At 37.1% G+C, this 27,472-nt stretch overlaps 1 protein-coding gene across 1 annotated transcript; it reads right to left on the reverse strand.

Annotated features, from left to right (window-relative positions):
* Nucleotides 1-23,754: 23,754 nt before the first annotated feature.
* On the reverse strand, nucleotides 23,755-24,740 carry LOC145076080 (uncharacterized). Its single transcript, XM_079022087.1, has 2 exons — nucleotides 24,261-24,740; nucleotides 23,755-24,147 (listed from the first exon to the last, which is right to left on the reverse strand). Exons 1-2 carry the CDS (start codon nucleotides 24,738-24,740, stop codon nucleotides 23,755-23,757), a joined length of 873 nt encoding a protein of 290 aa, XP_078878213.1.
* Between the last annotated feature and the right edge of the window lie 2,732 nt (nucleotides 24,741-27,472).

Raw genomic sequence — 27,472 nt, forward strand, 5'->3', positions numbered from 1 at the left:
ATTATGGGAATAATATACTAAAGGAGAAATCATATTGTTTAATTAATATTAGTCAATAATTAATTGGTAATTAGTTTTGTGACTAAAAGAGATTAATTAAACTTAAGGGACTAGAATTGTAATTATAAGATAATTGCAATTTGGGCCATGGATTGTCTTATATCATAAGGTGGACGAATTCTATGGGGGAAGCCCATATGAAATCGCCCAAGGCCTTATGGAAAGGGCTCCATGGGTTGCTTAGGGCTTAAGCATCCAAATTAGGGTTTCCTTGTTAGATAATCCTAATTGCCTCACTATATATAGATCCCTTAAGGACCAAAAACGTGGACAAGCTTCTTGCTAGGGTTTTCACACGGTTTTGGCAGCCTCCATCCTCTCTCTTCTTCATCCTCTTGCTTATGGTGTTTGTGAACCATTAGAGGAGTGACACTTGTGACTCTAAGCCTTCCAAAGTCAATTCAAGGAGGAATTGGGATTTTTATTACTACATAACAATCAAGGTGACATTATAAACCTATTCTCATGTTAATATGATTATTTGAATGCCAGAATTAGGGTTTATAGTCTTGGATAACATGCATGTACAATAGAGAAACCTAGATCCAAGCATTAGGGTTTGTATGAGCACATAGGATGTCTTATGTCTAAAACCCATCAGTTACATGATTGGAGGCTCATGTATCAAACAACCATGATGATGAGACCAAGGCTGAAGTGGTGGTGTTTGCCACTAGTGTTGCCGATTTGTCAGAGATTAAATTGTTGTCCCGGAGAAATCGAGCAAACTTGCGACAATCATGTGTGAGATGACTAGGAATGTTACAAGATTAACAAAATTCACTGGTTCTTGTGGTACGATTGCCATGAGAGTTGGCTGCTGGCCATTGAGAGTGAGGTTGGCGTCTCCTGTTGGATTTGGTCTCTAATCCCATAACTATAACTGGGATGTACTTGACTCGATAGTAGCATGGTCCTTTTGGGTTGCCTTCACCATTGCAATTTGATAGGATGCACTTTTGAGAATAAGCTTATTTATGATTTATTAATATATTACAAGTATAATATATTAGTATATGAAATCATATTATTAAATTAGTATTGATCAAGAATTAATTTGGAATTAATTTTGTTGTCAAAAGAGACGAATTAAATATATGGGGATTGATTTGGTAAATCATTCATTCTTATGTTGTGGGCCAATGATCCATGATTCTTTAAGTTGGGCTAAACCCATGTGACAACCCATGGATGATCCATGGAGGTTTAAACCCATGAATCCTAAGGAATATGGAAGGTTATGCACATTAGGGTTTACATGGTGTAACCCTAATCTTGCCAAGCGATATAAGAAGCCCCTTAGCATCCAAAATGACACCCTAGTGTTCTTGGAGATCATTGAGTCGATTTTGGTGCAAGAAATACTCTCTCAAAAGTCTCATTTGTTCTAGGTGTGTTGTGATTCCATTTGAGGTCCAACACTTGGGGCTCTAAGTTCTTAAAGGCCAAACTCAAGAACTTCTACAAGCTACAACAAAGAGGTAATTATATAACTCTCTTTTATGTTGATTATGTCATTTCCATGCTAGTTGTAGGCTTAATGCCTTCAAAACAATATTGCATGTATAATTAGAGAAAATATAGATCCAAAGCATTTAGGGTTGTATGTGCACCATAGGATGTTGTAGTATACTAAAACCCTTCAGTGGTATCAGAGCCTAGGGTTATTTTCCATTATACTTGATGCTACTTGTTTTCAAAGCTTGAAAAAATCGATTTTCTGCTTTCTAGATAGTGGACTTGCCGAGTCCACTGGGGAACTCGTCAAGTCCACTCAAAAAACTGACCAACTCGCCGAGTCAGTTCATGCACTCGACAAGTTGGTGGTCCAGAATGCAAATTTTCGAGCTTTTTTGGCTAGAATTGCACTAGGTTAATTACCCTAAGCTGTTTTTTGAACTTATAAACCTGTTTTTGATGTGGTAATGATCATGCTTATCCAATTTAAAAGATAATTGTCAAAGTTTTATTATTTGTATTAGTTTACAAGATTAAAATAATTTGTTGAAACTTGTTTGATATGAGTTATCTTAAATTATGAGTTTAATTAGATCATAGGCAAATTGTTTGATTTTCTTGTTAGAACTTTTGATCTAATTGTTTTGATGAAATCCATAACTTGTCCTCAAGTTATGAAAGCGAAGAGTCTTTTTTTTAAATGTCATATTAAGTGGGTTTAAGTCTTCCATAATTTTCCCTAACTGATCACAAAACGACCCCAGCCACCCACCTGGTGGCACACGACAACAACAACACAAAACAACGGCAGCAGCGGTGCTTCTGGTAGCCGCAACAACGGTTTTCCGACTCCTCACTAGAAGACACTCACATCGGCGTTTCTTTCCTACTACAGCCATATGACGCACCCCGTCATGATTTCACGAGCTCAGCCACCCTTCACGGTGGCAAAAAAGCATTCCCGACGACAACTAGGTCTTCAACAAAACCGGCAGTAGCATTATCAGCGTTTCAATGGTGGAGGAGTGGCGGCGTTCGACAGTCCAAGTAGCACCGACGATTTAGGTTGATGACAACGATTCACGACGTCCGACTCTGATTCTCGGCCTCACCTCTCGTCGGAAATGCAAGCAGTGACAGCAGCAAGGCAGCAAGGACTCACATGGCGTCCATGGCTGACCGGTAAAACATGCATGGTGGTTAGCTTCAGCGGTTTCCGGATTCACGACGGCTAGGAGGTTGCGACGGCTGGGAGAGAGGTGAGGTGAGGCGAGGGTGGCTGCTGGAGGATTTCTGATGATGGCGGTTGCCCTCATGAGTTAGGGTTAGGGTTACCAGGTCTTATACCTAGTCCATTTAACAACTTTTCCATAATTACAATTCTAGTCCCTCCCCATGGGATCTTTTCAAACTAAATCCAATATTTATCCTTTTGCCCCTGATTCCATAATTCCTATCATAATAAGTCCAAATAATTACCAAACATACCCCTGCTTCTAAAATTCTTCTCAAATCAACTTCGTAATTTACTAAACGTCCCCCAACTATCAAATTTCATCACAAAATAGTCTGGGAATTACATTTATTAATTTATTTATTAATTAATTAAACGAGGTGTTACAACTCCCCCCACTTAAATTGGATTTCGTCCTCGAAATCAACCCTTATCATTAATTACATACCAGACAACTCGAACGACATGGCCATAATCCCGAGCATAACCTAACCTTTCCAAGGCAACCAAAACTATCCCTCGCAGGGTTCTAAAACCCGAAGATAAGCGAATTCCTTGCATTATGATCACATTACTCATTCTAAAATTTGTAGTCTTGAGATGGTCTGAATCCCTGATAGACCGCCCATATTGAATCATTATCACCAAACCCCTTCCTCTTGTCCCTCAGCTGCCTACTCAACTTCTGATAACTCGAGGTTCCTACTAGAAAACATAATCACAAATCCGCTTATCCCTGTAATTTACTAATACTTGGACAAGGCTCAGATAATCTTGTTGTGAGTGAGTTACCATAACCCAAGCTGTCCTTGACTCTAACCATACATGGAATCCCAAAATTCCGTTATTACTGGAGACACTGAAACGGTCTGAAGCACTGATCTGCCTGAAAAACTAAACTGCCTGAAACATCACGCTGCTACTTGGCTACTTCCCAAAACCTATCGAAGCCTTAATTCATTTGTCAATCCTCTAAAATATCGGGTTCCATCTCCATGGTTGCTAAAGGGACTCCCACTTATTCGCCTCACACAACTTCTGAATGAAATCCTTCTTCGGAACTAGTTGCCACTAGTTATCATGCCACTGAGGCTCTAATAAATTTATGATCTAACTGAATGAGTCCATACATCGGATCCTGGCATCCTCCAAATCCAAGGCTAAAATTGATTACTACCTGACTAATGTGTGACAACTCGATATTTCAAGTCATTGTAATGACCTAAAAGTCAAGTATTGTAACCTATTTTTGAAATAATAAGAATAGCGTCAAAAATTGAAGTGTTCAAAAAATCTCAATTCGGATATATATATATATATATATATATATATATATATATATATATATAAGGTGATAGATACCGTAACAAGGTTTTCAGAAATATAAAGAACGCTAAAATCTGAGTTATAACGAAGAAGTTATGACTAATCGAAGATCCGCAACAAAATCGGTAAAAGACTGTAAAACATAAAACGCGAAATTTCAATAAAATACTCTTTATACTTAGGTATCTAAATGACAGTTGTAGATACCACTAAACCGTAAACGTATATAAAAAGGATGTCCAAATCTGACTTTGTATGAGGAAGTTATGATTTTTCTAAATGTCGGATATAGCAGTAGACAGCTAAAAACTCGAAATAGAGATCGAGCGACTTTTAGCCGGCACAACCTAAACGATAATCAAAGATCTCAATAATAGTAGTACAATGGTAAAAAGACAGACGAAAACATTCATCGGATGAAGAAGTTATGGATTTTTAACGGACTTTTCCAGTCCCGGCCTGTTAAAAATTATAATATTAAAAATAAAGTCAAAATTAGCCGACGGAGTCTAAACAAAAGTTGTAGAGCATAATCTCGCCTACGCGTGTATATAAATAATGTCAAAAACGGAACTCGTATGCGAGAGATATGAATTTATGAAGTTCGGGGAAAAAATTTCGACATTGTGTCAGAGCTCACGACGTGAACATAGGGTTCACGACATGAACTCAAAGATTTGACACCTTCCAAAGCAAGTGGTTGATGACAAACGCCATGACCTGATCAGGACCAAGGTCATGACGTGAACATGTGGTTCACGACGTGAACCCTAAACTTCCAGCCTATAAATAGAGATTGAGGGCAGTCGGCCTTGGTTACTCATTTCCAACCTCTCTCCTATACTTTCTCACTTTTAGGCACCTCTAAACTACCCCGAAGCCTCGGTAACACCTCCAACACACAACGCAAGTCCCGACGCCCCAAAGTTCTTGAGAAAACCTTCTTTCCAGTCGAAGTGCTGTCCGCACGAAGCCCAATTCTTCACCAGAAATTCAGGGTGACATCAAGAAAGCACATTCCTAGAAACGAAACACTGTCCAAATCACCAGTTATCAAGTGAGTTCATACCCCTAAACTTATCTTTTAATGATTGTAAATGCTTTTACGTGTCGGGGGGGATACAAGTAGAAAACATTATACTTATATAATCAATCACATGGGATTTATAACTATCAAACCAAGGATGTTATATTTATATTTCATGCGGTGTTATCAAATAAACTGTTTTAAATCACTTTATAAACTAACATCAGGTCATCAAAATTTAGTCAAATAGTTAAACTCTTTAAATGTAATAAACTCTTTTAACCTTATAATTGCCAAATCTTGTTTATATACGTATAAATATATAAATAAGATTTGAAGGGCTGAGGACTAATGAATTACCTTAATTCCGTTTTCTTGTTTGGATTTGGGGTTAAGGTGGTGTTATTTGTCCAAAGGTCGTTCCTTCTTAATTATATATATATATATATATATATATATATATATATATATATATATATATATATATGTATATATGTATATATTATACAGATATGAACATAAAAGTTTGCTTCATTCGGTATCATTACCTTTGTATCACGCTGAACAAAGGTGTTCACCCATGAGAAATTATACTAATCAGATAGAACATATAAATTATATTAAGTATAATTTATGAGTCAATCCACGCTTTTATCGTAAACATGTATAAATAAAGACTTGTAATTTTATTTACTAAAAGGTTTTTCACCGTATTACTCGTGAACTTGTTGTTAGCATTACATTTTGTGAGACAATGGCTTTGCGTAGTACCTAACGAAAGTCCCCACTTATAACCAGAGTCTCTTGGAGGGAGAGTGTGATACTTGTGTATAGATCTATACGGGATTGACGATTCCGCACCCTGACTGTTAGCTACAGTCCTCGGGGTGACAAAAGTCAACATCGGTACTGATGTCTAGTATGGTTATAAGAACTCGCACGTTGAGACAATGACTCATGCACGTAGTAATATGCTTCTCAAATGAACTTAAGGAGTAGAATCTTTATGGTTATTTTTTTATATAACTCATTTGTATTAAGTAATCCTAATAAGGTATTATTAACACGTTCAGAATCTAGATTGAGCACATGTTCAATTAATTTTATTTGATAATAAAACTATAAGTTGTTCAAGCTAAGTATAACATATTTACTTACACTTTTCAGTCTCGGTTCATATTAGACTACAATTCAACTCATGGAAAATATAGGATTTTCCGGGACAAACATCATCATTTTACTAGTGAGCGATTTACAAATTCACTTTCTGGAAATAAATAAGGTTATTTATTTAGAGCTTCATTCTTTAAATAAAAGAACTTATACAATTTTTGTCTTAAGGTTCTAAGACTACATTTCATTCAACTAACAAGAAAATATAGGATTTTCTGGAGAAACACTGTAACACTTTCAAAGAATAAAGAATGTGCCCTTTTTAACACAAAAATGATTATGAACTCACCACCTTAAATGTTGATACACTTTCAAAATCGCTTGTATTCTTAGGATAAACAGTAGACAGGTACATGCACAGATTCTGTGAAGACGGAGCATAGTAGCGTTAAGTGTTTGTTTTGTTATTTACTTTTGGAGTCTATCATGCGTAATTTGAATACAATGTAAACACTTTAATATTAATACAATGGATGTTGTTGCTTGTTTTACTATTTTACATTTGTTGTGTTACTCTACATGACGTCCTCCGCCCCCGAACGTTTCCGCCGTTCTGGTTTGAGGGTGTGACATAATGGTAGCCTGATATCACAAGCAATCTTATTCAGTCCGTTGCTTCCCTGATCCCATAACTATAGTGGCGCTTGTACATTCTTATCATTGGCTCAGCCAGATCTAATCCATCTGGGAAATTCCGAAATCCAATACGTGGATTTCCATATCCTCACTGTTGCACCCGAACTGGTGGGTACTACTATTCCTTCTACGATCTAGCAACACTCCCATGCTATGTACCAATCTAGTGAATGTTGCGGCTACACTTGTAGTATCAAAACACTCTAGCACTATCTGGATGCTAGTGAATGTTACAGCTACACCCGCAGACTTACAACACTTTCTCACACTACATGGTTGCTAGTGAAGGCTATGGCTACACCCGCAGACTTACAACACATTCTCACACTACCTGGGTGGAACACTTGCTTGACCAAACACTCTATTGAACCCATGTCCGGACTGGAATCCCCAAGCTGATTCCCTAAGGCATGCTATCATGTGACCCCATTGTATCCAACTGCACCCATGCCCATGATCAAAGCATCACAATAACCCACGAAATCATCTACACCCTCTGGCGGGGTGGGAACTGGTACCTCACACAACCGCTGTCTGAAAGTCTCAAAGGTTGCATGCTGATTTGGCCCCCAGAGAAAGGCCGACTTATTGGTCAGTTGTCACACCCCTGAACCAGACGGTGGAAACGTCCGAGGGCTCGCATGACTTAAATTGAATATCATCACAATGAATATACACGAATCATAACATAAACGTCACCATGCATCAATATATTACAACTGGAATTGTTCACATCAAGTGCATTGTTTTAACATTACACATTCATAACATAAATTGTTTGAGTGCTTCTAACGACATAACATCCTAACATTACTTCATATTACTCTTCCGCTTACCTGTTACCTGAGAATACAAGTTATTTTAGAAAAACGTCAACATATGAAATGTTGGCGAGTTCATAAGCAATGTTGTGATAAAATGATTTGTGTAATTTGTAAAACCCAGAAAATCCGATATTTTCTTAAAAGACTTTTGTTTATTAAAGTGTGAAGATCCATAAGTTGATGCATGAATGATTTCCAAAACATATATATATATATATATATATATATATATATATATATATATATATATATATATATATATATATGAAGGGTATTTTGTATTATAGTTATAAAATTTCGAGCGAGTAGTATTGAATTCCCCGAAAAACCCGATGTTTTCCGATGTTGAAAAGTATTCGTGATTACTGATTTTTGTATTGTCTTAACGAATGAATATTGATTAATCCACATTGTATATCGTCCTCATTTTGTCTACTTTGATTTCTCGTAAGCCTTAGCGAACGAAGAGAATGGGAGCATTATGTCCCACTACTATCGTAAGTACCTTAGGCTGTCGTGGGTGCGAAAGACACGATGGTCCAACTCGCATTTGATTACTGTGACCTTACTATCTTTTCTAACGGGACACTTTGGCCCACTAGCACATAAAAGCTATTGAAAGTCCTTTTATAAAATATTGGGTCATTGAAGGCCCAATAACATATAAGCGTTATCCCTTTGGACCCAAAGATCATGTTGGTGGGCTTGCAAGGCCCAACAAGAATGATTTGAAACTCATAAGCCCAAAGTTTGTAGGTTTATTCATTTTAGTCATCACATATCTATTGGAGAGTTTTGATTTAACGATTGTTGTTTTTTATTGATTCGAGACCGAATCAATTCATTTATAACGATGTTTGGTGTTGAATGTGTATTCGTTTTCCGTTTTGTCCGTAGTCGTGGATCTAGCATTTTGTCTTAATGAATTAATTTGTTTAAAAGTATGATTTTGACCTTTTCACTATCTTTCTTTTATAAAAATAACACTTTTAGTCCTTTATATAAAAGAATTTCATTTCTAGTCCTTAAAACATTTTCTTGACACTTTTGTATCATAAGCTTGTTGAAAAGACAGTTTTAACCCAAAATTTATTTTGTTAACAGCTTTAGCCCTTCCAGAATGGACTTTCTCGGTTAGAACCCCATATTTGGCAACTTTTATAGTTTTGACCCAAAATATAAAAAGTTTACATTTTTGATCCTTTTTGGAATTTATAAGCGTTTTTGACCTTTGAAATAGTTTTATTTCACTTCTTATCCCCTGTTTTGCAGAATGTTACATTTCAGCCCCTTTAAACTTCAAATTTCGCAATTATGGGCTTATTGGTCCAAAAAGCCCAAATTTAGCCCATTAATCTAAATTTTTGCATTTCAAGTTCTTTGAAAATTCTAATATTCAGAAAAATGATTATAGAAACTGTTTTTACTCTTTTGACCCTCAAGAAACTGTGAATTGACAGTTTTTAACCCAAGTTTTGTATTTTTGACAATTTAAGCCCTAAAATGGGTTTTATGTTAGAATATGTTCCTCATAACCTTATAAGCTATTTTTCTTGACTTGTTTAGTGTAACATAACTTAGATTATGTTTTTTCCTTTCTCATGTCATAGATCTCGAGTTAACACCCCTTTTGGTTACATATTTATCACAAAAACACATAAAATCACACATACATGCATAAAATCACACATAGCATACACATAAACATAGATCTACACATTTTCTTGTATTCTCCCCCATAAAACATATGAAAACCGAAAAGAGAGGGGTATGAAGCTCACCTTGAGTTGTATTTTCGGTTTTGAAGAGAGAAAAGAAGAAAATTTCAATCCTAGCAAGTCTTCTTGGCAGATCTCGAGTTTAGTGACTTCTAAGGTTCAAGATCACAAGTTGGAATAGATTTAGAAGAGATTTTTGATGAAATGAAGTAGCTAGATTGTGGATCCAAGCAATATCTTACCTTAGATGATGTATTTGTGGGAAGATCTTCTTGAAAGCTCCCTTAATCTTGAAAATTTGATGAATGAGTGTAAGGATGTTCTAGTGAGAGTTTGAGAGAATGGAAATGAATTTTGTGAGTGTGTGTGTGTTGTTTTCGGCCGAGAGAAGAAGAGAGGAGAGAAGAGAGAAGATTGATGAGATGGTTGCATGGAAATATGGGAGAATGCATGGAGAACCATTAAGTAAAAATGAGGTGGCACACTAAAAGTCGACTCCTCCTTCTTTGTGGGCTTGGGCCGAGAATGGAGAGGAGAAAAGAGAAGATGATAGGGCCTTGCATGCTTAAGCCCATATCATGACTTATTAGATGATTTTTGGTCCAAAATAAATCAAGGTATAATTTTTATGATTCATTAGGGCTAAATTAAATTGGTTGTGACCCATTAAAGCCCATTAAAGTTAACCTAGTGTATTTTGGGCTCATAAGGCCCAAAAGTATTAAGTTTCATGTATATGAGTCCAATTAGGGCCCATTAGAGAGATCTAGATTCAAGATGGATAATTTGGAAGTTTATTAGTCCATTAGGTCCAATAAGGAAATCCTAGTCCAAAATGGACTTAAATCGGGATTTCAAAGGTTTCCAATTCTTTGTTGACCATTTGTAGTGCTAGAATGAAGTATTTGATGAAGTTTTGTTGTTATAGAATAAGCATCATGCATGTTTTCATGTTATCGATGCATAGTTGTTATAAGTGTTGTAGTTACAAGGCACCAAAATTTCTAGTTGTGACATCTGTCAAGTCAACGAAACTGCAATCCTGGAGAAGTCCCGAATAAATCTTTAGTAATAACCTGCTAGACCCTGGAAACTCCGGATCTTAGTTGGAGACCTCGGAATCTCCCACTGCATCACGACCTCTATCTTGGCCGGACCGACCAGAATATCCTTCTGATTGACAAGGTGCCCAAGAAATTGCACCTCGCGCAACCAGAACCCACATTTGGAGAACTTTGCAAAAAGTCTCTCCCTCCTAATATTCTCTAGCACCTCCCTCGTGTGCTCCTCGTGCTGCCCCATAGTCTTGAAATACCAAGATAACGTTGTACTCTCCCAATCTCCCAATTAGGGAAATGATCTTTCACTATCCGCTAATACTTCTTGTAACATCGTGAAATTTCCAAAACAATTTTTCATTTTTAAAACATAATTTCATTCATAACAAAATCCATTGTATCACATATTATCTCAATAAACAATCCCAGAATCTCAAGTACATAAATCTTCATCAGTGTGTACAGATCATGTCGACGCCTTCCCGTGATCCTCGCTAGTACCTGAAACACATATCACATAACATGGTAAGCATAAATGCTTAGTGAGTTCCCCAAAATACCACATACAACACATACACCACTCAAGGTCATAGCTCTATGGGACCTTCCGATCCATGTGTCTCAGGGGACTTCCGTCCCAACCCTGGTAGACCTTCCGGCCCTACCCATATGACCTTCTGGTCCTCATCATCTTGACCTTCCGGTCCATACACTGTTGACCTTCTGGTCCATATCATAATGACCTTCCGGTCCATACCATGATGACCTTCCGGTCCATTCCATGCTACTCATAACATAACATAACACATACATATCACATAGCAACATATATCACCTACTCTGCATAGCATATAAGACCTACCGGTCACACATAATTACCACTCTAGGTAAAGTATAGTGAGAAGACTCACCTCGTATGAATTCGGATAAATTCTCGTGCTCAAATATCCCGACCTAGCCTCCTCCTATCAACATGATAACATCTCTAATCAAAATCCTCTCATGTTATCATCTCTAGTAATGGGTAGAAGACCTTTCTACCCCTCTCTGACCTCTCTTGAATCAGCTTGACCAAAACCCCAAGGTCAACTGAAGTCAACTCTAGTCAACGGTCAAACTTTGCCAAGACTCGTCGAGTGCACATGGGTGACTCGGTGAGTCCAAGCGTGTCCTTTGGATCCTTCTAAAGCCTCACTCGACTCGTCGAGTGAACCTTCCACTCGACAAGTTACCACTGGTCATGAATCGCGGGGCAACCCCGACTTGACTCGTTGATTTCTCTTATGGACTCAGCGAGTTTCTTCCATAGCCACACTCATCTGACCTTCTAAGGTCAGATTTTTTCTCTAACCTATAGATTTGACTTCCCAATGCTCAATAATCACGTAAAGGTCCAATCTTTACACTCATGCAACGTCCATAATGCTTCTTTTGGTGAAATAGCTTTTAAAATGGCACCCTAGGTTCATACCTCTAATGGAACAGCATAAAGCAGAATGGTTGGGACTCTCTGGACCTCTTAAGGTCTAGATCTAAGAGTTATTCCACCTTGGGACCTCATAAGCTTCGAATCTAAGCTAAAGAAGGGATAAGAAAACCCTAGATTTAAGTAGATCACCATAAAAATGAGATTGAGCATAGATCTATACCTCTAGTAGCCTCTTCTGATAAAATGGTAGCAGATCTGAGCTCCTTAAGACATCTAGCTTGCCCTCCTTCCTTCTTCCTTGCAAAATCACACTAGAGATGATGAAAATGGCTTTCTCTCTCTCTCTCTCTCTCTCTCTCTCTCTCTACACTCTCTGGTTCTCTGGTGCTCTCAAGGGTGAAGGTGGCCATAAATGAGGGCCATAAGATCCCTTAAATAGGGCACATGCCCGAGGATTTAGGGTTTCTGCCCAAAGAACGGACTCGTCGAGTCGATTCCCCGACTCATCGAGTCCCTTCATTAAATCCAATCAGCAAATCGCGATCCTACTCGACGAGTCTAGGCATCAACTCGTCGAGTCCTTCTTTTGACAAAAATAAATAATAAAATATGATACCTGGAATTCCGGATGTTACACTTCTCGGTATGCAATTAACATATGACATCTCTTGAAAATAAAATTCAAACACAAACAAAGGATAACCCAGAGTTACACTTACTCGAACCCTTGGAACGAAAGGCTCCATCGTGTAGTTTCCCGCACGTGTTGTACTGAATCTGACCCTGCTGGCCTCTCAAAACTTGATCTGAAATCTACGGTCTCCTCTTGAGACCCCTCAATATAAGTAACTGATCTGGTTCCCTCTTCCCAGTGTGCTTCAATTCAATATCCCGATCTCAAGCTCTAGAAGTGATATCATCCAGGGTCTCACACCCCGAGATACTCCCGATCTACCTGCTATCATTCTGTAGTATGCCATGATTTCTTACCTTACTCATTTCCTCTTCTGCTGCATATTACGGTACCATATAATCTCTTTCCCGAGACTTGGCAGTGATCTCTGCCACAATCCCAGTTGTCTGGTGGAGATCTAACAACTCTCGCGCCAATTACTGCGCCTCAATCTCCTGGGCACACTCTGCCTAGAATCTGATCTAAAAGTCATCCAATGACATAACATCAACCGCTTCATCACTCAACTCACTACCAACCTCTCCCTATCAATCTCGTGCTCTGTCCCTCAGGAAACAAGAAGTAAGTCAGATCTTGTCTCCTTTCGAGACAACGTCTAGTACGAAAAGTGTTGGCGACATCTGCCAACCATCTACTACTAACAATGATGTCCCTATCCCTCATTACAATCTGAAGCTCCACAAACTCTGAATTCCTGAAACATCAACGTATGGGTCCTTATCATGATTGCTATCTTAGTGCAAAATGCACTCGGCCTCTCATCACAAATCTCTATAATGCCCTCCTTGATCATACTGAGGATCATAGGAGTTTGGTCAATGATACTGCACGTAATCTCAGATGGAATGAACTCCCTCATCTGATCATTGAGATGCCCGCCTACAAAGTCCGAGCCTGATCCCTCGTCGACACCAAAACTACCATCTGGTCTGCCACGTAGCGTCACTATACTCGGAAATATACCATCACAATCACCATAATACTCGTCAAAACTCGAGGGATCTCACACACTACAAGTTCCCTGGTCTTATCTCAGCCTTCCTTGGTTCGAGTACGGATCCTCTGCTTTCAGTAGTACGGGCCCATACTACCTTCCACATCTATCCGTACTCTCCTCAAGAACTGCCCTGACTCCACCAAGTCCCTTCTACTGCTATTGCTCTCTGCTACTCTCATCCTAGGCCTGCCTTAGGGTAATCACCAACTCACTCTCCGCCATCAGCTGCATAAGAAGTTCCTGCTTTCTTCCCCTAACTAGCTCACAAATACTATTACATATTACTCATACTAGATAATTCTTCGAATGAGAGATCCTACCCTACAACGGTTGGACTCAAACAAGAGCTGCAAAATAGAGCTAGACCTAACCTTCTGAAATTATTTAGTCCTTGAAATATGTAGCTTAACATATTCGTTTACTAGTGTGTTGTCATTTTCTCAACTTCTATTTTTAATATCATTTATTCGACAAAATTTTATTTGGACAGTCCTAATGATTAAAAGGACGAGTAGTTGCAGAAGATGCTCGCACTACTCAGGCACTTCATCCTCCTTGTTACTGACAAGTAGTGCCTAGGACACTCCGCCACCTCGCGAAGAAGAAGTCACCGTCGCACTGTAAACGATAGACTACATACTCGGAAGTGAATACTAGAATGCTAAAAACCATAGGATAACCTCCGCAACCAAAATACTTGAATAAAGTACAAAATTAGGTTGTGTTAAGCCTTATAACCCAGATCCCGAAGAGATTATAGACTTGACGCCAGTCTAGGTGTTAGTCGATGGGTTATTCAAGAGCACGCGCTTTCCGCAACTAAAATAAACCGACGCCTTAGAGATATGAGCATGTATTAAAGATTCATTGGACTACTAGGTGTTCCAAAAATACTATCTCGCATAGAGAAAGTAGAACCACCTCCCGAGGTAGTCCAACACTTCAGATTATCTCTGAGGATTGAGTTAGCCCTGAGCAGACCTCGCTATTCATGAAATAGCAAGGCAAGTAATAGCATGATTCCTTCCTGATAGGAATCATATTGTGAAAGCGTCAACTAGACAAAGATGAAAAGTTTAAAAACTTTCTAAACAATCTTCTGGTTGAAACCCTATCTCACCAACCCTGAGAGTTTCCGTTAGAGACAACTCAAGAACCAGAAGTGCAGGTTCATTTCGCACTAGGTTGGGATAGACCCCTGCAGCAAACTGATACCCGTAGACATCCAATTCATCCGACGGTCCAGAAAACCTCTAAAAGCCAATCAATAGGAAACACGAATTCAAGGACAACCCGAGTTTTCTAAGAACCAACCTGAAGGACTACACCCTCAGTAAGAGAGAACTTTTAGAACTTCAAAATGGCAATCGCGCCAGTGATGATCTCGCCATAGAAGTACATTGTGTTCTAAGTACTGAAAAGCTCTACCCTTCCGAGAGCTTAGGACCATCCGAGATTCCTCACAAAATTGGTCCAACCCTCGTCAGACCACACCTACCTTCGGAAACTCCATAAGTTTCACCCCAAGTCAATCCACTTCTTAGACTTGAAAAGAGTCGCCTGACGTCTCTCTTTGTATCCCACTCATCTTGATAGAAACCATTGAGAACCCTAACTTCATAGACACGCCTGTAGGAATCACTAACTGATCAAATCATAATCCACATCCCGTAAGTGAAGGTTGTTAGAACGCCAAGCATAGGCCAGAGTTCACTAGGGAGTGAGAGGACCAACCAAATAGGAAGTGCCCCTATACCTCTACCCGATTGTTCATGATTACTTCCTTGCCTAAACCTGAATTTTGGGACGAAAATCCCTCTAACGGGGGGATGATGTGACAACCCGAAATTTATCCTGTCATTTTTAACCACATCTTTCATTGATAAAACCCGCTTTATTAATTGTCTGTTAACCTTTTAGAAGAGGTTAATTAATTTGGGACTTTTATAATGACTTTGTAAGGGTTGAAACAAATTAGAAACACCCTCATTAATCCTTTGAAAAGTTTTAGTTACAAACAAGTCGAAATATGACCATTTAATCGGGTGCGACCAAAAGCCCCGTTTAACGTCAGTATCGGGTAGATTTACACTGAGCCACAAGCTCAACCCCTATATAAGGGGGAGTGGACTCCATTTGAAACCTTTCCACCCTCTCTCTACACTCTCTCTCTACAACTTGCTTTCGATCCAAAAACGCCCATTTCGAGCCCCAAACTAGTAAGTAATCTACCCTAACTTGTTGTTTAGCTTAGTTAGCATGCAAATTCATGTTTAAGACATCAAATAGGGGCAAATTCATGTGTTTACGGCCCAAGAACACTCTTGGACCGTAACACCCTTAAGTGGGGTTTTGAAGCCCCAAAACCCCTCTAAATTACCCCTAGGGCTTAGATATGACTTGTAGACTTACACCTTCGAGCTTAAAATGCTAAAACCTTGCATTTTGGAGAGTAAACATGAGTTTACAGCCCAAGAACACTCTTGGACCGTAAACCCCTCTTCAAGGGCCGTGAACACCATTTAAGGTGTTAGAATTGCCCTCAAACACCTCCTAAGGCTTTGGAAAATGTCTAGAAGCAACTACCCTTGAAGTAAAGGCATTAAACATCAAGGAAACATTGGACTTAGTAGTTTACGGCCGTAATCCCCCTAGGATTGGTCCATGGGCCATAAACTCCCAAAAAGTGCCCAAATGATGCCCTAACTCCCCTATATGGCTTGGAAAAATGCATAGAACTTTATTCTCTACCACTTAAGACCTTAATACACTAAAGGAATGAGCATATAAGAGCTTATGGCCGTAAACTCCTTGTTTAGGGCCGTAAACTCCTTAAATGGTCCATTTGGAGCCTTAAACCCCTTCATATGCCTTATATTTGGACCTAGCCTAATTCTATGAGTGATATAAGACCTTGAAGCATCCAAGAACACACCACCCATGAGTTTATGGCCGTAAACTCATGGGGATATGGTATTAGGGCCGTAAACTCTATAAAGAGTTTACTCTTGAAGAGTAAACTCCTTAACTATACCATACACACCCTTAGATGCTACCCGGGACACCCCTAGCACTTGACCAAAGTGTTTTCCGCACTTTAGGATACGTATACATGTTTAATTAGTATTATAATTATTAATTGTATTTAAACATATGTCATCATATGTTTATAGGTCACTAAGTGTGTTCAAGTCTTCACTTGACACCGAGCACCCAACCGACACCTTCACCCGATCCACTTACAACAGGTGAGTTCATACCCCTGAATTAACCTTTTAAATGTTTTTATATGCTTTTATGGGGGAATACAAGTTAAAACATGCTAGTTATCATATCAATCATATGTGATTAATAACCCGCATGCACAAGGATTTATCACACTTTCAACAGTTTTACCAAGTATAACACTATAGATGGTTTTCCCAAAACGTCTTTACTTGTTTAAATCTTTTCTCAAATTGTCTCTCGTGTTGTATGTTTTACTTCTAAACTAGTTACAGCAGTGTTTTAAACAAAGGTTTTCTTTACTTATATTGTGTTATCAAATTATATTCAAAACATGTTTATGAACGGTTTTCAAAGTTTGTTTTACATAACGATATCAAGTCGTAACTTCTTATTTTTAAAGGTTTTCCAAAGGTTATACCAGAGTTTTCTTCTATACTTCTAGACTTCTACTTCGCTAAATGCATGCATGTACTTGTATAGTTATATAAATAATGTTTAAAAGACTTAGGAAGGCTAGTTCGCCCTATTTCCTTTTCCTCGTTGGGATGTGGTCTGGTAGGTATCGGATATCCGTCCGAAGATCGTTTAATCATTAATTATATATCATGTATACATGTATAGACATAAAGGTTTACATCGTCCAGTTCATTTCCCTTGGGTAGCAAGGGCATCCTTCCATTCATCACTCATAGATCAGAGACACTAGTAACTATTATAGGAATAGTTAGGAGGTTCTATTCACTCTTTCTAGTACAAGAATTCCAATGGAGTCAGTTCATTCGTGAGTCTATATCACTTCTCCAGCGCCCCTAATAGAACTCAGAATACGAGATGCATCCTCTGGACACGGATCTCCCCGTCGTCAAGTTGGTAACCAGAGTCTCCTGGAGGGAGAGCGGGCATTGTGTGTATAGATCTATACGGGACTGACACTCCCGCACCCTGACTGCTAGCTACAGTCCACGGCCTACCAAGCCAAGGGGTGACAAATGTCATATTTATTTTGACGCTTGCAGGGCATCAAGTACTCTAGTGTCAATCAGTATGGTTACGAGTATCTCCATGTTTACCTTATAATTCATGGCCTTAAGGTAACGAGAATTAACACTGTATTCTTAAAACAACACTCTCAGGATTACTCTTTGTTTTAGACCTTGCTAGCTGTATCGTTCATTTGATATTGTCTGGGGTCTGTGTTTCTTTGTTTTAGACCTTGCTAGTTGTATCGTTCATTTGATACTATCTGGGGTCTGTGTTTCTTTGTTTTAGACCTTGTTAGCCGTATCGTACATTTGATACCGTCTGGGGCCTGTGTTTCCTTTTGTTAGACTGAGCCAGGCGTATCATTCATTCGATACTCTCCTGGAGTCTACGATTTCTTTTGCCTTAGCCAGCAGTATTTTTTCTGCTAAGGCATATGTTATTTTTCCCCTAGTGCTCTTACTAGTGATATTATCCTACTTTCTTTAAAGTCAAATACCATATTTTGGTAATGATAGCAATTCAGGGAAAATTCTCTTTAAAACATAACATTGTCGAGTCTTGGTAGAAGACTGCTTTTAATTAGAAAATATAGGATTTTCTGGAAAGGACGCTAATACACCGTAAATTCTAAACTACTACTTTTCATAAAGTTATTTTGAATAAAATACTTACTTACACAAATGACACTAAATACTTATGAACTCACCAGCATTTATGTAAATGCTGATACTTGCTTTCAAAATAACTTGTATTCTCAGGTCAGCAATAGACAGGTACACTTCGGGAGCTTTTGTGAAGCCAGCCTAGAACCGAGCTGCATCTATACTAGTCTCTATATTATTTTGATGTCTCTATAAAATGTAACTTATGTAAAAATATTACTATTAATGCAATGATTGTTGTACTTTGATTACTATACTGCATTTGTTGTGATACTTGACATGACGTCATCCACCCCAGAACATTTCCGCCGTTCCGGTTTTGGGGTGTGACAGTTTGCTAATTTGTTACAATGGCTAGATTTATGCATAATTCATATTTTTACATAAAAATTGCAATAAATAAGCTTCACTAACAAGAAATTAATAAAGAGTTAGTTCTACATTTATAATTATTATGGTATGTCCTTTTACATCTTTACAAACTAAACAAAAATAGGGAATTGAGTTTTATTCCGTTCTCTATAGAGACAAAAATACTAAAAAAGTTGGAATTTGAAGGCATATTTGGTTGACAAAATGGATGTAATTCAATTCCATCCAAATCCTTCAAATTTAATTTAATTTTTTTGTATAATGATTCCAATTCATTTGGACTTTGACAAAAGATTTGATTTCTTGGAAATGAGTATTAAAAAAAAGTTAATTTTGCAGCCGGTTACATTAGCAGGAGCGTTGTATAAGAGCTTCTGGTATGGGCAACTTGAAGTAGTGTTATTGTTATTACATAAGTATACAATCAACAAATCTAATTAAAATAAAACAAACGAAATTCATATATATATATATATATATATATATATATATATATATATATATATATATAATACAAGAATCAATTTACAGGAAACATACTTGTTTGATGATTACATAGAAATATAATCAGGAAATTGTAGAGATTGAGGCCTACCTTGCAGTGTCCTAAGACAGAAATTTCCCTGGTAGGGATCTGTCAAGAGGATACAACAATCAACCAAGACGTTCTCTTGATTCTAACGAAATTCATTATGTTCCCTTCATTGCATGATGAATACGAATTTATATGAGGAATATCTCTATGGTTTTTCTGAACCCGAAATCTATTCTTTGGTGATCTATTTATAGGTATAGAGTGACTGGTTTTCCCTCCAAAAACTGCCAACCGAAAATAACTGTCAAAACAGTTAAAACCAATTTAACAGATTTTTAATAGATAATAAAAGTCAAAATCGGAATTAATATATATAATAATGTAATTAGTCAATGAGACCCCAAGGCCCAAGGCGAATCTTTTGACCATTAAATATATATATTAATCTAAGTCTTTCAAGACCATTTTGACTAGCCCAATCACCAAATCCAACCCAATCCCTCTAGTCCAAGCCTTTGATCTAATTAGTAAACAACTAGTAGAAGGCTTTTTAAGGGAGTATAAAGTTCCTCTTTCTTCCAATGTGGGATAAGTCCCACATAGAGAGTTTTCCATTTAACAAAGTTCCAACAATACCCCACATTTTCTATTCAAACTCCAAGAATACCCCACATTTGAATAGAAAATAAGTGAACTTTGATATTCAAATAAGGGAAGTAAGATATGACATGCATATGAATAGGTGTTGTAAAACTTGAACCTTTCATAGTGAGTACTACTTGGATCTACTTTGTGGGTAGTGAACTAGATTCTTGAACTAACCACTTTTTATAGTAGAATCGAAAACAAGAAGTATCACACATATCATAGCTAAGCATAGATCATTTCTTACCGTTGTGTTCATTTCGGTCGTGAACAATCATTTCTTCATGAGACTTTTAGAGAGCTTAGCCATATCAGCTCCCAAAGATGCGACCTCACATCCATCTCACATAGGTAATGCTAATCTGGAACAATCCGTACTATTCCACTATAAAAGCTATCAGCATTATTAAGAATAAAGAATTTATCCCTAGATCATCAACAGATAAACACAAAATAAATATCATAGGAGTAAGCATACCTTTGTGTTAGTGCTTCTTTGAGTCTTCCCCAACTAGTTTTCCTATTGAACCTAGACCATGGGATCGCCAATGTTGCTAGGTTAGGTTTCCGCCAGGTGGTGACTCATTGTGTTTGCTTTAAGCCCATTCCCCTCGATGTGAAGAGAACTTTCTCTCTACTAAGGCCTTTTGTCAAGGGATCAGCTATATTTTCCTTTGACTTTATGTAACTAATGGAAATGATTCCATTCTTCAGCAAGTCTCTTATGGTAATATGTATGCGCCTAATGTGTCTCGACTTGCCATTGTATATCTGACTTTGTGCTCTAGTAAGAGCATCCATACTATCACAATGTATGCTGATGGAAGTAACAGGTTGAGGCCACAGAGGAATACCTTCTAGGAAGCTTTTAAGCCATTCTGCTTCTTCAGCAGCTTTATTTAAGGCGACAAACTCTGCTTCCATTGTAGAGCGAGTATTCACAATTTGCTTAGATGATTCCCAAGAGATAGCAGCTCCACCAAGAGTCAACACGTATCCACTTGTGGATTTTGCCTCAGAAGTATTGGAAATCCAATTTGCATCACAATACCCTTCAAGAACAGGAGGATATTTCGTGTAATGCAACCCATAATTCATTGTATGCTTTAAATATCTAAGCACTCTCACTAATGCATACCAATGATCTTTCCCAGGATTGTGGGAGTAACGACTCAATCTACTTACACTATAAGCCAAGTCCGGTCTAGTACAATCATAATATACATTAAGCTACCAAGAACTTGAGTATATTCTAACTGAGCTAGACTATCACCTTTATTTTTCTTAAGATGACTAGAAGGATCAAAAGGGGTGACTACCGGCTTGTCATCATAGTGTCCGAACTTCTTAAGTACACTTCCAATATAATGGGACTGAGTAAGAGTATAACCATCTGATCTTATTTGAACTCTTACACCAAGGATCACATCTACTACTCCCAAGTCTTTCATGGAAAAGGAGGAGTGTAGCATTTTCTTGGTTTGATTGAGCACATCCAAATTAGTACCCATTATAAGCATATCATCCACATACAAGCATATGATGACACAATCATTCTTATATTGTTTGACATAAACACATTTATCACATTCATTAATTCTAAATCCATTAGAAAGTAAAGTGTTGTCAAACTTCTCATGTCATTGCTTTGGAGCCTGTTTTAGTCCATAAAGTGATCTAACTAACTTACAAACTTTGCTTTCTTGACCCTTAACCACAAACCCTTCAGGTTGGTTCATATATATCTTTTCATCTAGTTCACCATACAAGAAGGTAGTTTTCACATCCATTTGGTGTATTTCCAAATTGCGAATGGCTGCAATTGCTACTAATGTGCGAATTGATGTAATTCTTGTAACATGTGAATAGGTGTCAAAGAAGTCTTGATCCTTTTTTGACGATACCCTTTAGCTACTAAACGAGCTTTGTACTTCTCAATGGTACCATCAGGTCTGAAATTCTTCTTAAATATCCATTTGTGCCCAGTTGGTTTTTGCCCAGGTGGCAAATCTACCAATTTCCAAGTGTTATTCTGCACAATGGAATCGATCTCACTTTTGATTGCCTCTTTCCAAAAGGGAGCTTCAGACGAATCCATAGCATCCTTGTAGGTTTGTGGTTCCTTATTCGCTACATAGGTCATGTAATCAGGTCCAAAATCTTTGGCTATTTTGCCCCGTTTGCTTCTTATGGGTTCTAAGTTCTCTTCATGAACCTTAGAAGAACTCTCTTCATTTGATTGTACACTTTTGTCTGGAATGGTATCATTTAGTCCATCATCTAGAGGTTTTTTCCTAGAGCAGGTGACCTCTTTCCTTTTATCCTTAAAAGGAAAAATATTTTCAAAGAATTCAGCCTCTGTTGATTCCATGATGGTTTGGTTATGGATATCATCAACATGTGATTTAAATAAAAGAAATCTATAGGTTGCACTATTCATGGCAAGGCCAAGATAGATGCAATCTATGGTTTTTGGTCCAAGTTTAGTCCTCTTAGGAAGATGTACTTGTACCTTAGCAAGGCAACCCCACACTTTCATCCTTTTATAAGAGGGTAACCTCCCTTTCCACAGATGATAGGGTGATTTATCACTCTTTTTATGAGGAATTCTATTAATTATTGAATTTTCTGCAAGACATGCTTCTCCCCACAGATTATGTGGTGCTCCAGAAGTAATTAACATTGAATTAATCATGTTTTTCAATGTTCTATTCTTTCTTTCTGCCACTCCATTTTGTTGAGGAGTATATGGAGCAGTTGTTTGATGTATAATACCATTTAAAGAATAAAATTCAGCAAAGTCTTTGGATTCATATACTCCTCCTCGATCAGACCTTAGAATTTTGATCTTTTTGTCAAGTTGATTTTCAACTTCAGCCTTGTAATTCTTAAAATAATTCAAGGCTTCATCTTTGGTATTTAACAAATAAATATAACAATACTTGCTGCAATCATCAATAAAAGATATATAAATTATTCTTTCCTCCTTTTGTAGGTGTTGCTCTAAAATCACATAAATCAGAGTGGATTAAGCCAAGTATTTCATTAGATTTTTCAACTGATTTATGAGGATGTTGTGAAAATTTGGATTCTACGCAAACCTCACATTTTATGTTTTTATCTAATGAACATTTTGGTAACATGCCAAGTTTTTTCATTCTTTGAATAGAACGAAAATTGACATGTCCCAAATGAGAATGCCACAAAATTGAAGGATCGTGCATATACATAGAATAGGGGCTAGTAGTGCCCATTATTGCATTAGCATTAACATTAGTTACATAATTGTTTGGTGTTTCAACACCATAGTACAAAGGTAAGACACTGACTTTGAAGAGACCCTCACTAAGGTATCCCTTTCCAACATACACCCCACCCTTGGTGAGAACAAACTTATCAGACTCAAATACAAGTTTGAAACCTTTGTTACTAAGAATAGGACCAAAAATCAAATTCTTAGTAATTTCAGGAACATGCAAAACATCACTTAAAATGAGTTCTTTTTCAGAAGTCAGTTGCAGCTTCACTTTTCCCTTTCCTTCAACTTTTGCAGTAGAGTCATTCCCCATAAACATTGGTTCATAATCCGAGACTTTCTAGTAAGTAGAAAACATAGTTCGGGGGTTGCAAATGTGCCTTGTGGCTCCAGTATCAATCCACCAATCCACACAATTGCTAACCATGTTGGTTTGAATCATAGCAACAAACTGATTTGGTGATTCAACCATGTTGGCTTGACCAGAATTTCCTCCACCAGAATTACCACCATTGTTTCCATTGTTCCCTCCATTATTTCCTCCATTGTTCCTCCTTGAACCCTCCTGAATCTGCAATCTTTGGCCTTGTGTCCAATTTTGCCACAAACATAGCATGGACCAGAATTCTTCTTGAAATTCTTCTTGTTAGGGCCATGATTTTTGCCATCTTTGGAAGAGTTTTTGGAGCCTTGCTTCCCTTTCTTGTTGTTGTGCTTTGTCCTTGAAGTACTTGCTTCTCTAACAAAGTTTGCACTTGGTTCCAAGGAATTTGCATCTGCCTTCTCATTCAATCTGTTATCTTCTTCCACACGAATTCTCAACACAAGTTGCTCAAAACTCATGTCATCAGTTAAGTACTTAAGATATAATTTGAAATTCTTCCAAGAAGGAGGAAGTTTTTCAATGATTGAACCAACAAGAAAGTTAGAGTTTATACTCATACCTTCAACTTCAAGATCATGTGTATGACTTCAATTTCCTCCACTTGTTTGAGGACAGATTTGGTATCCACCATCTTGAAATTCATGAACTTTCCAATCACGAATTTCTTGGAACATGCCACTTTTGTTTTGTATTTCTTTTCCAGTGATTCCCATATCTCTCTTGCAGTAGTCATGGTAGAGTAGATATCATAGAGAGAATCATCCAGGGCATTCAGAATATAATTTCTGCAATTATATTCATTTGTGTTCCAAGTTTCCACTGCCCTTTGATGTTCTGCCAATTGGGCTTCACTGGGTGGTGTTGTTCCTTCTGCAGTGGTTATACCAATAAGAAAAGAGGGAGAATCATCAGTGAGAACATTAGAAACATGAAGAGTTGTTAGATAAAACGACATCTTCTGTTGCCATCTCCGGAAATCTGAGCCTTTGAATTTCTCAGGCTTTTCCACATGTGTTTTGATGATGGAATTTTGATCCATTCTTCACTCTTTGATTTTTGTCTTAGATTGTTATTACAGAAGTATACAATCAACAAATCTAATTGAAATAAAATAAACGAAATTCATATATATATATATATATATATATATATATATATATATATATATATAAAATACAAGAATCAATTTATAGGAAACATACTTGTTTGATGATTACACAGAAATATAATCATGAAATTGTAGAGATTGAGGTCTGCCTTGCAGTGTCCTAAGACAGAAATTTCCTTGGTAGGGATCTGTCAAGAGGATACAACAATCAATCAAGATGTTCTCTTGATTATGACGAAATTCACTATGTTCCCTTCATTACATGATGAATACGAATTTATATGAGGAATATCTCTATGGTTTTTCTGAACCCGAAATTTGTTCTTTGGTGATCTATTTATAGGTATAGAGTGACTGGTTTTCCCTCCAAAAACTGCCAACCGAAAATAACTGTCAAAACAGTTAAAACCAATTTAACAGATTTTTAATAGATAATAAAAGTCAAAATCGGAATTAATATATATATAAAATAATGTAATTAGTCAATGAGACCCCAAGGCCCAAGGCAAATCTTTTGACCATTAAATATATATATATATATATATATATATATATATATATATCTAAGTCTTTCAAGACCATTTTGACTAGCCCAATCACCAAATCCAACCTAATCCCTCTAGTCCAGGTCTTTGATCTAATTAGTAAACAACTAGTAGAAGGCTTTTTAAGGGAGTATAAAGTTTCTCTTTCTTCCAATGTGGGATAAGTCCCATATAGAGAGTTTTCCATTTAACAAAGTTCCAACAGTTATAACAAGAAGCAACAAGATGAGGGGGTGGTGTTCATGGTGTTATAACACCATGTTAAGAGGAGAGAGATAGAGAGATAATTTGGCAACCAATAGGTGATCACGTTTCTTGTTGTCATGGAGACAACAAGATGCAACAAAAAGGGGGTGGTGTTTTTGATGTTATAACGGCGTTATGGGCTGCCAACTCAGCCACAACAAGAAGCAAGACGACTACACCGTATGCTCTAAAGCATTTTGTGCGGCAAGAAATGCGAGAAGCGTGTTTTGAGTATTTGAGCCTCGGAGGCGTCTTTTCAAATGGACGCGTATCTTTGCTCTCCGGTCTAAATCCTCGGCCTTTGAGTTTGGTTGTGCATTTCTTTGATGTGGCAATATACGGTGTTGGTCGCTTATTATTACCTTTTCCTTCCCCTAAAAGAATGTGGATTGGTGCCCGATTAATCTCGGTCAGTACTTTTTTTTCTTTTATAATTTCACTTAAATTATTGAAATTTCATTAATAAAACATAGAAGAAAATATTAAAGAAGAAGAAAGAAAAGAAAAAGTGGACTTGTTCCAACTTGACATATGGCATTCTCGATTGCCTTATTATTATTATTATTTTTTTCATATTTTATATATTAATAAAAAATTTATATATTAATAAAATGAATGGTTAAGGCTTTTTTTTCGAATGAAAGAATGTTGTTATAAATTTAAATAGAATGGAAATTGATCAGAGATAATAGTGCTTTTAATGAAATAATGTTGGTAATTTTTTATTAAAAAAATTTTTGAATTGTGTATATGGATGACCGAATATATTTTTACGTAAATGTTGGGTTGACAATAAACATAGTCTTACACGAGCTGGCAGCTACTTAGATTCAATACATGATGCTCTTGGGGTGGCCAGAAAAATAAATTTATGTGTATTTATTTATTTTAACGAGGAAAATTTTCCTAATATTTTAGGTCAGTTTGCGATTTAATCATAAATTAAATTTTGTTTATAAAAAATGACATATTACCGGCTAAAACTTTGGTATAACCTTTTGTGGCCGGTTTCATAAATTTAGCCGGTACCTTGTCTTTTTTCGTTAATTAATCCAAATTTTGGGGCTTTTTCATTAATTAATCAAAATTTTAGGGCTTTTTCATTATTTATTATCAATAAACCAAAATATTTGGATTTTTCTGAAGATTACCTTTAAACTAATATATATATATATATATATATATATATATATATATATATATATATATATATATATATATATTATATGATCTAATTTAATATGCACTATTCTAGGTCTTCTTTCTTATGCTCTTCTAGGCTCACCGTGTGTTTTTATCGGTGTCGTCAGACCCAGCAACAAAAATCTCACTCACAAGTCTCGTTAACTCCATCGATTTTCCAAAATTATCCATTCACAACTCTATGATCATCTTTCAATCTCCAAATAAAGAATGGAGAAAATCCTCGTTGATTACGTAGATGTCCCTATTTTCTAACCATGACTTAAACCGTGGTTCCAACACTTGGATGTTCCTATTACCTAACCATGACTTGAACCCATACACTAATGGCGTTGTCCGTAGTGTTGTTAACAATAGAAGACAAATCTCACATGGTTCAACCACTGATACATTGGCTCAAGTCTTACTTGACCCTTGTTTCCTTACACCACTATAGAAGCCCCCAACATAAGATGAATCCCACATGGTTCATCATTTATTGGTTTTTTTTGTCAAAAAGTAAAGCATTTTGGAAGCCCCAAATAGACTAAAACGTAATAATAACAATTATTGTAATATCACACCAATTGTCATTATAACTTAAACGTAACATCACAACAATTGTATTATTACATTTTAGTCTATTTGGGGCTTCCAGAATGCATTAGTTTTTGGCAAGACAAAAACCAA

This window comes from Lactuca serriola, chromosome 9 (genome assembly GCF_051521515.1).
Source record: "Lactuca serriola cultivar US96UC23 chromosome 9, Lser_US96UC23_V15, whole genome shotgun sequence".
In the NCBI taxonomy this organism is placed as follows: Eukaryota; Viridiplantae; Streptophyta; class Magnoliopsida; order Asterales; family Asteraceae; genus Lactuca; species Lactuca serriola.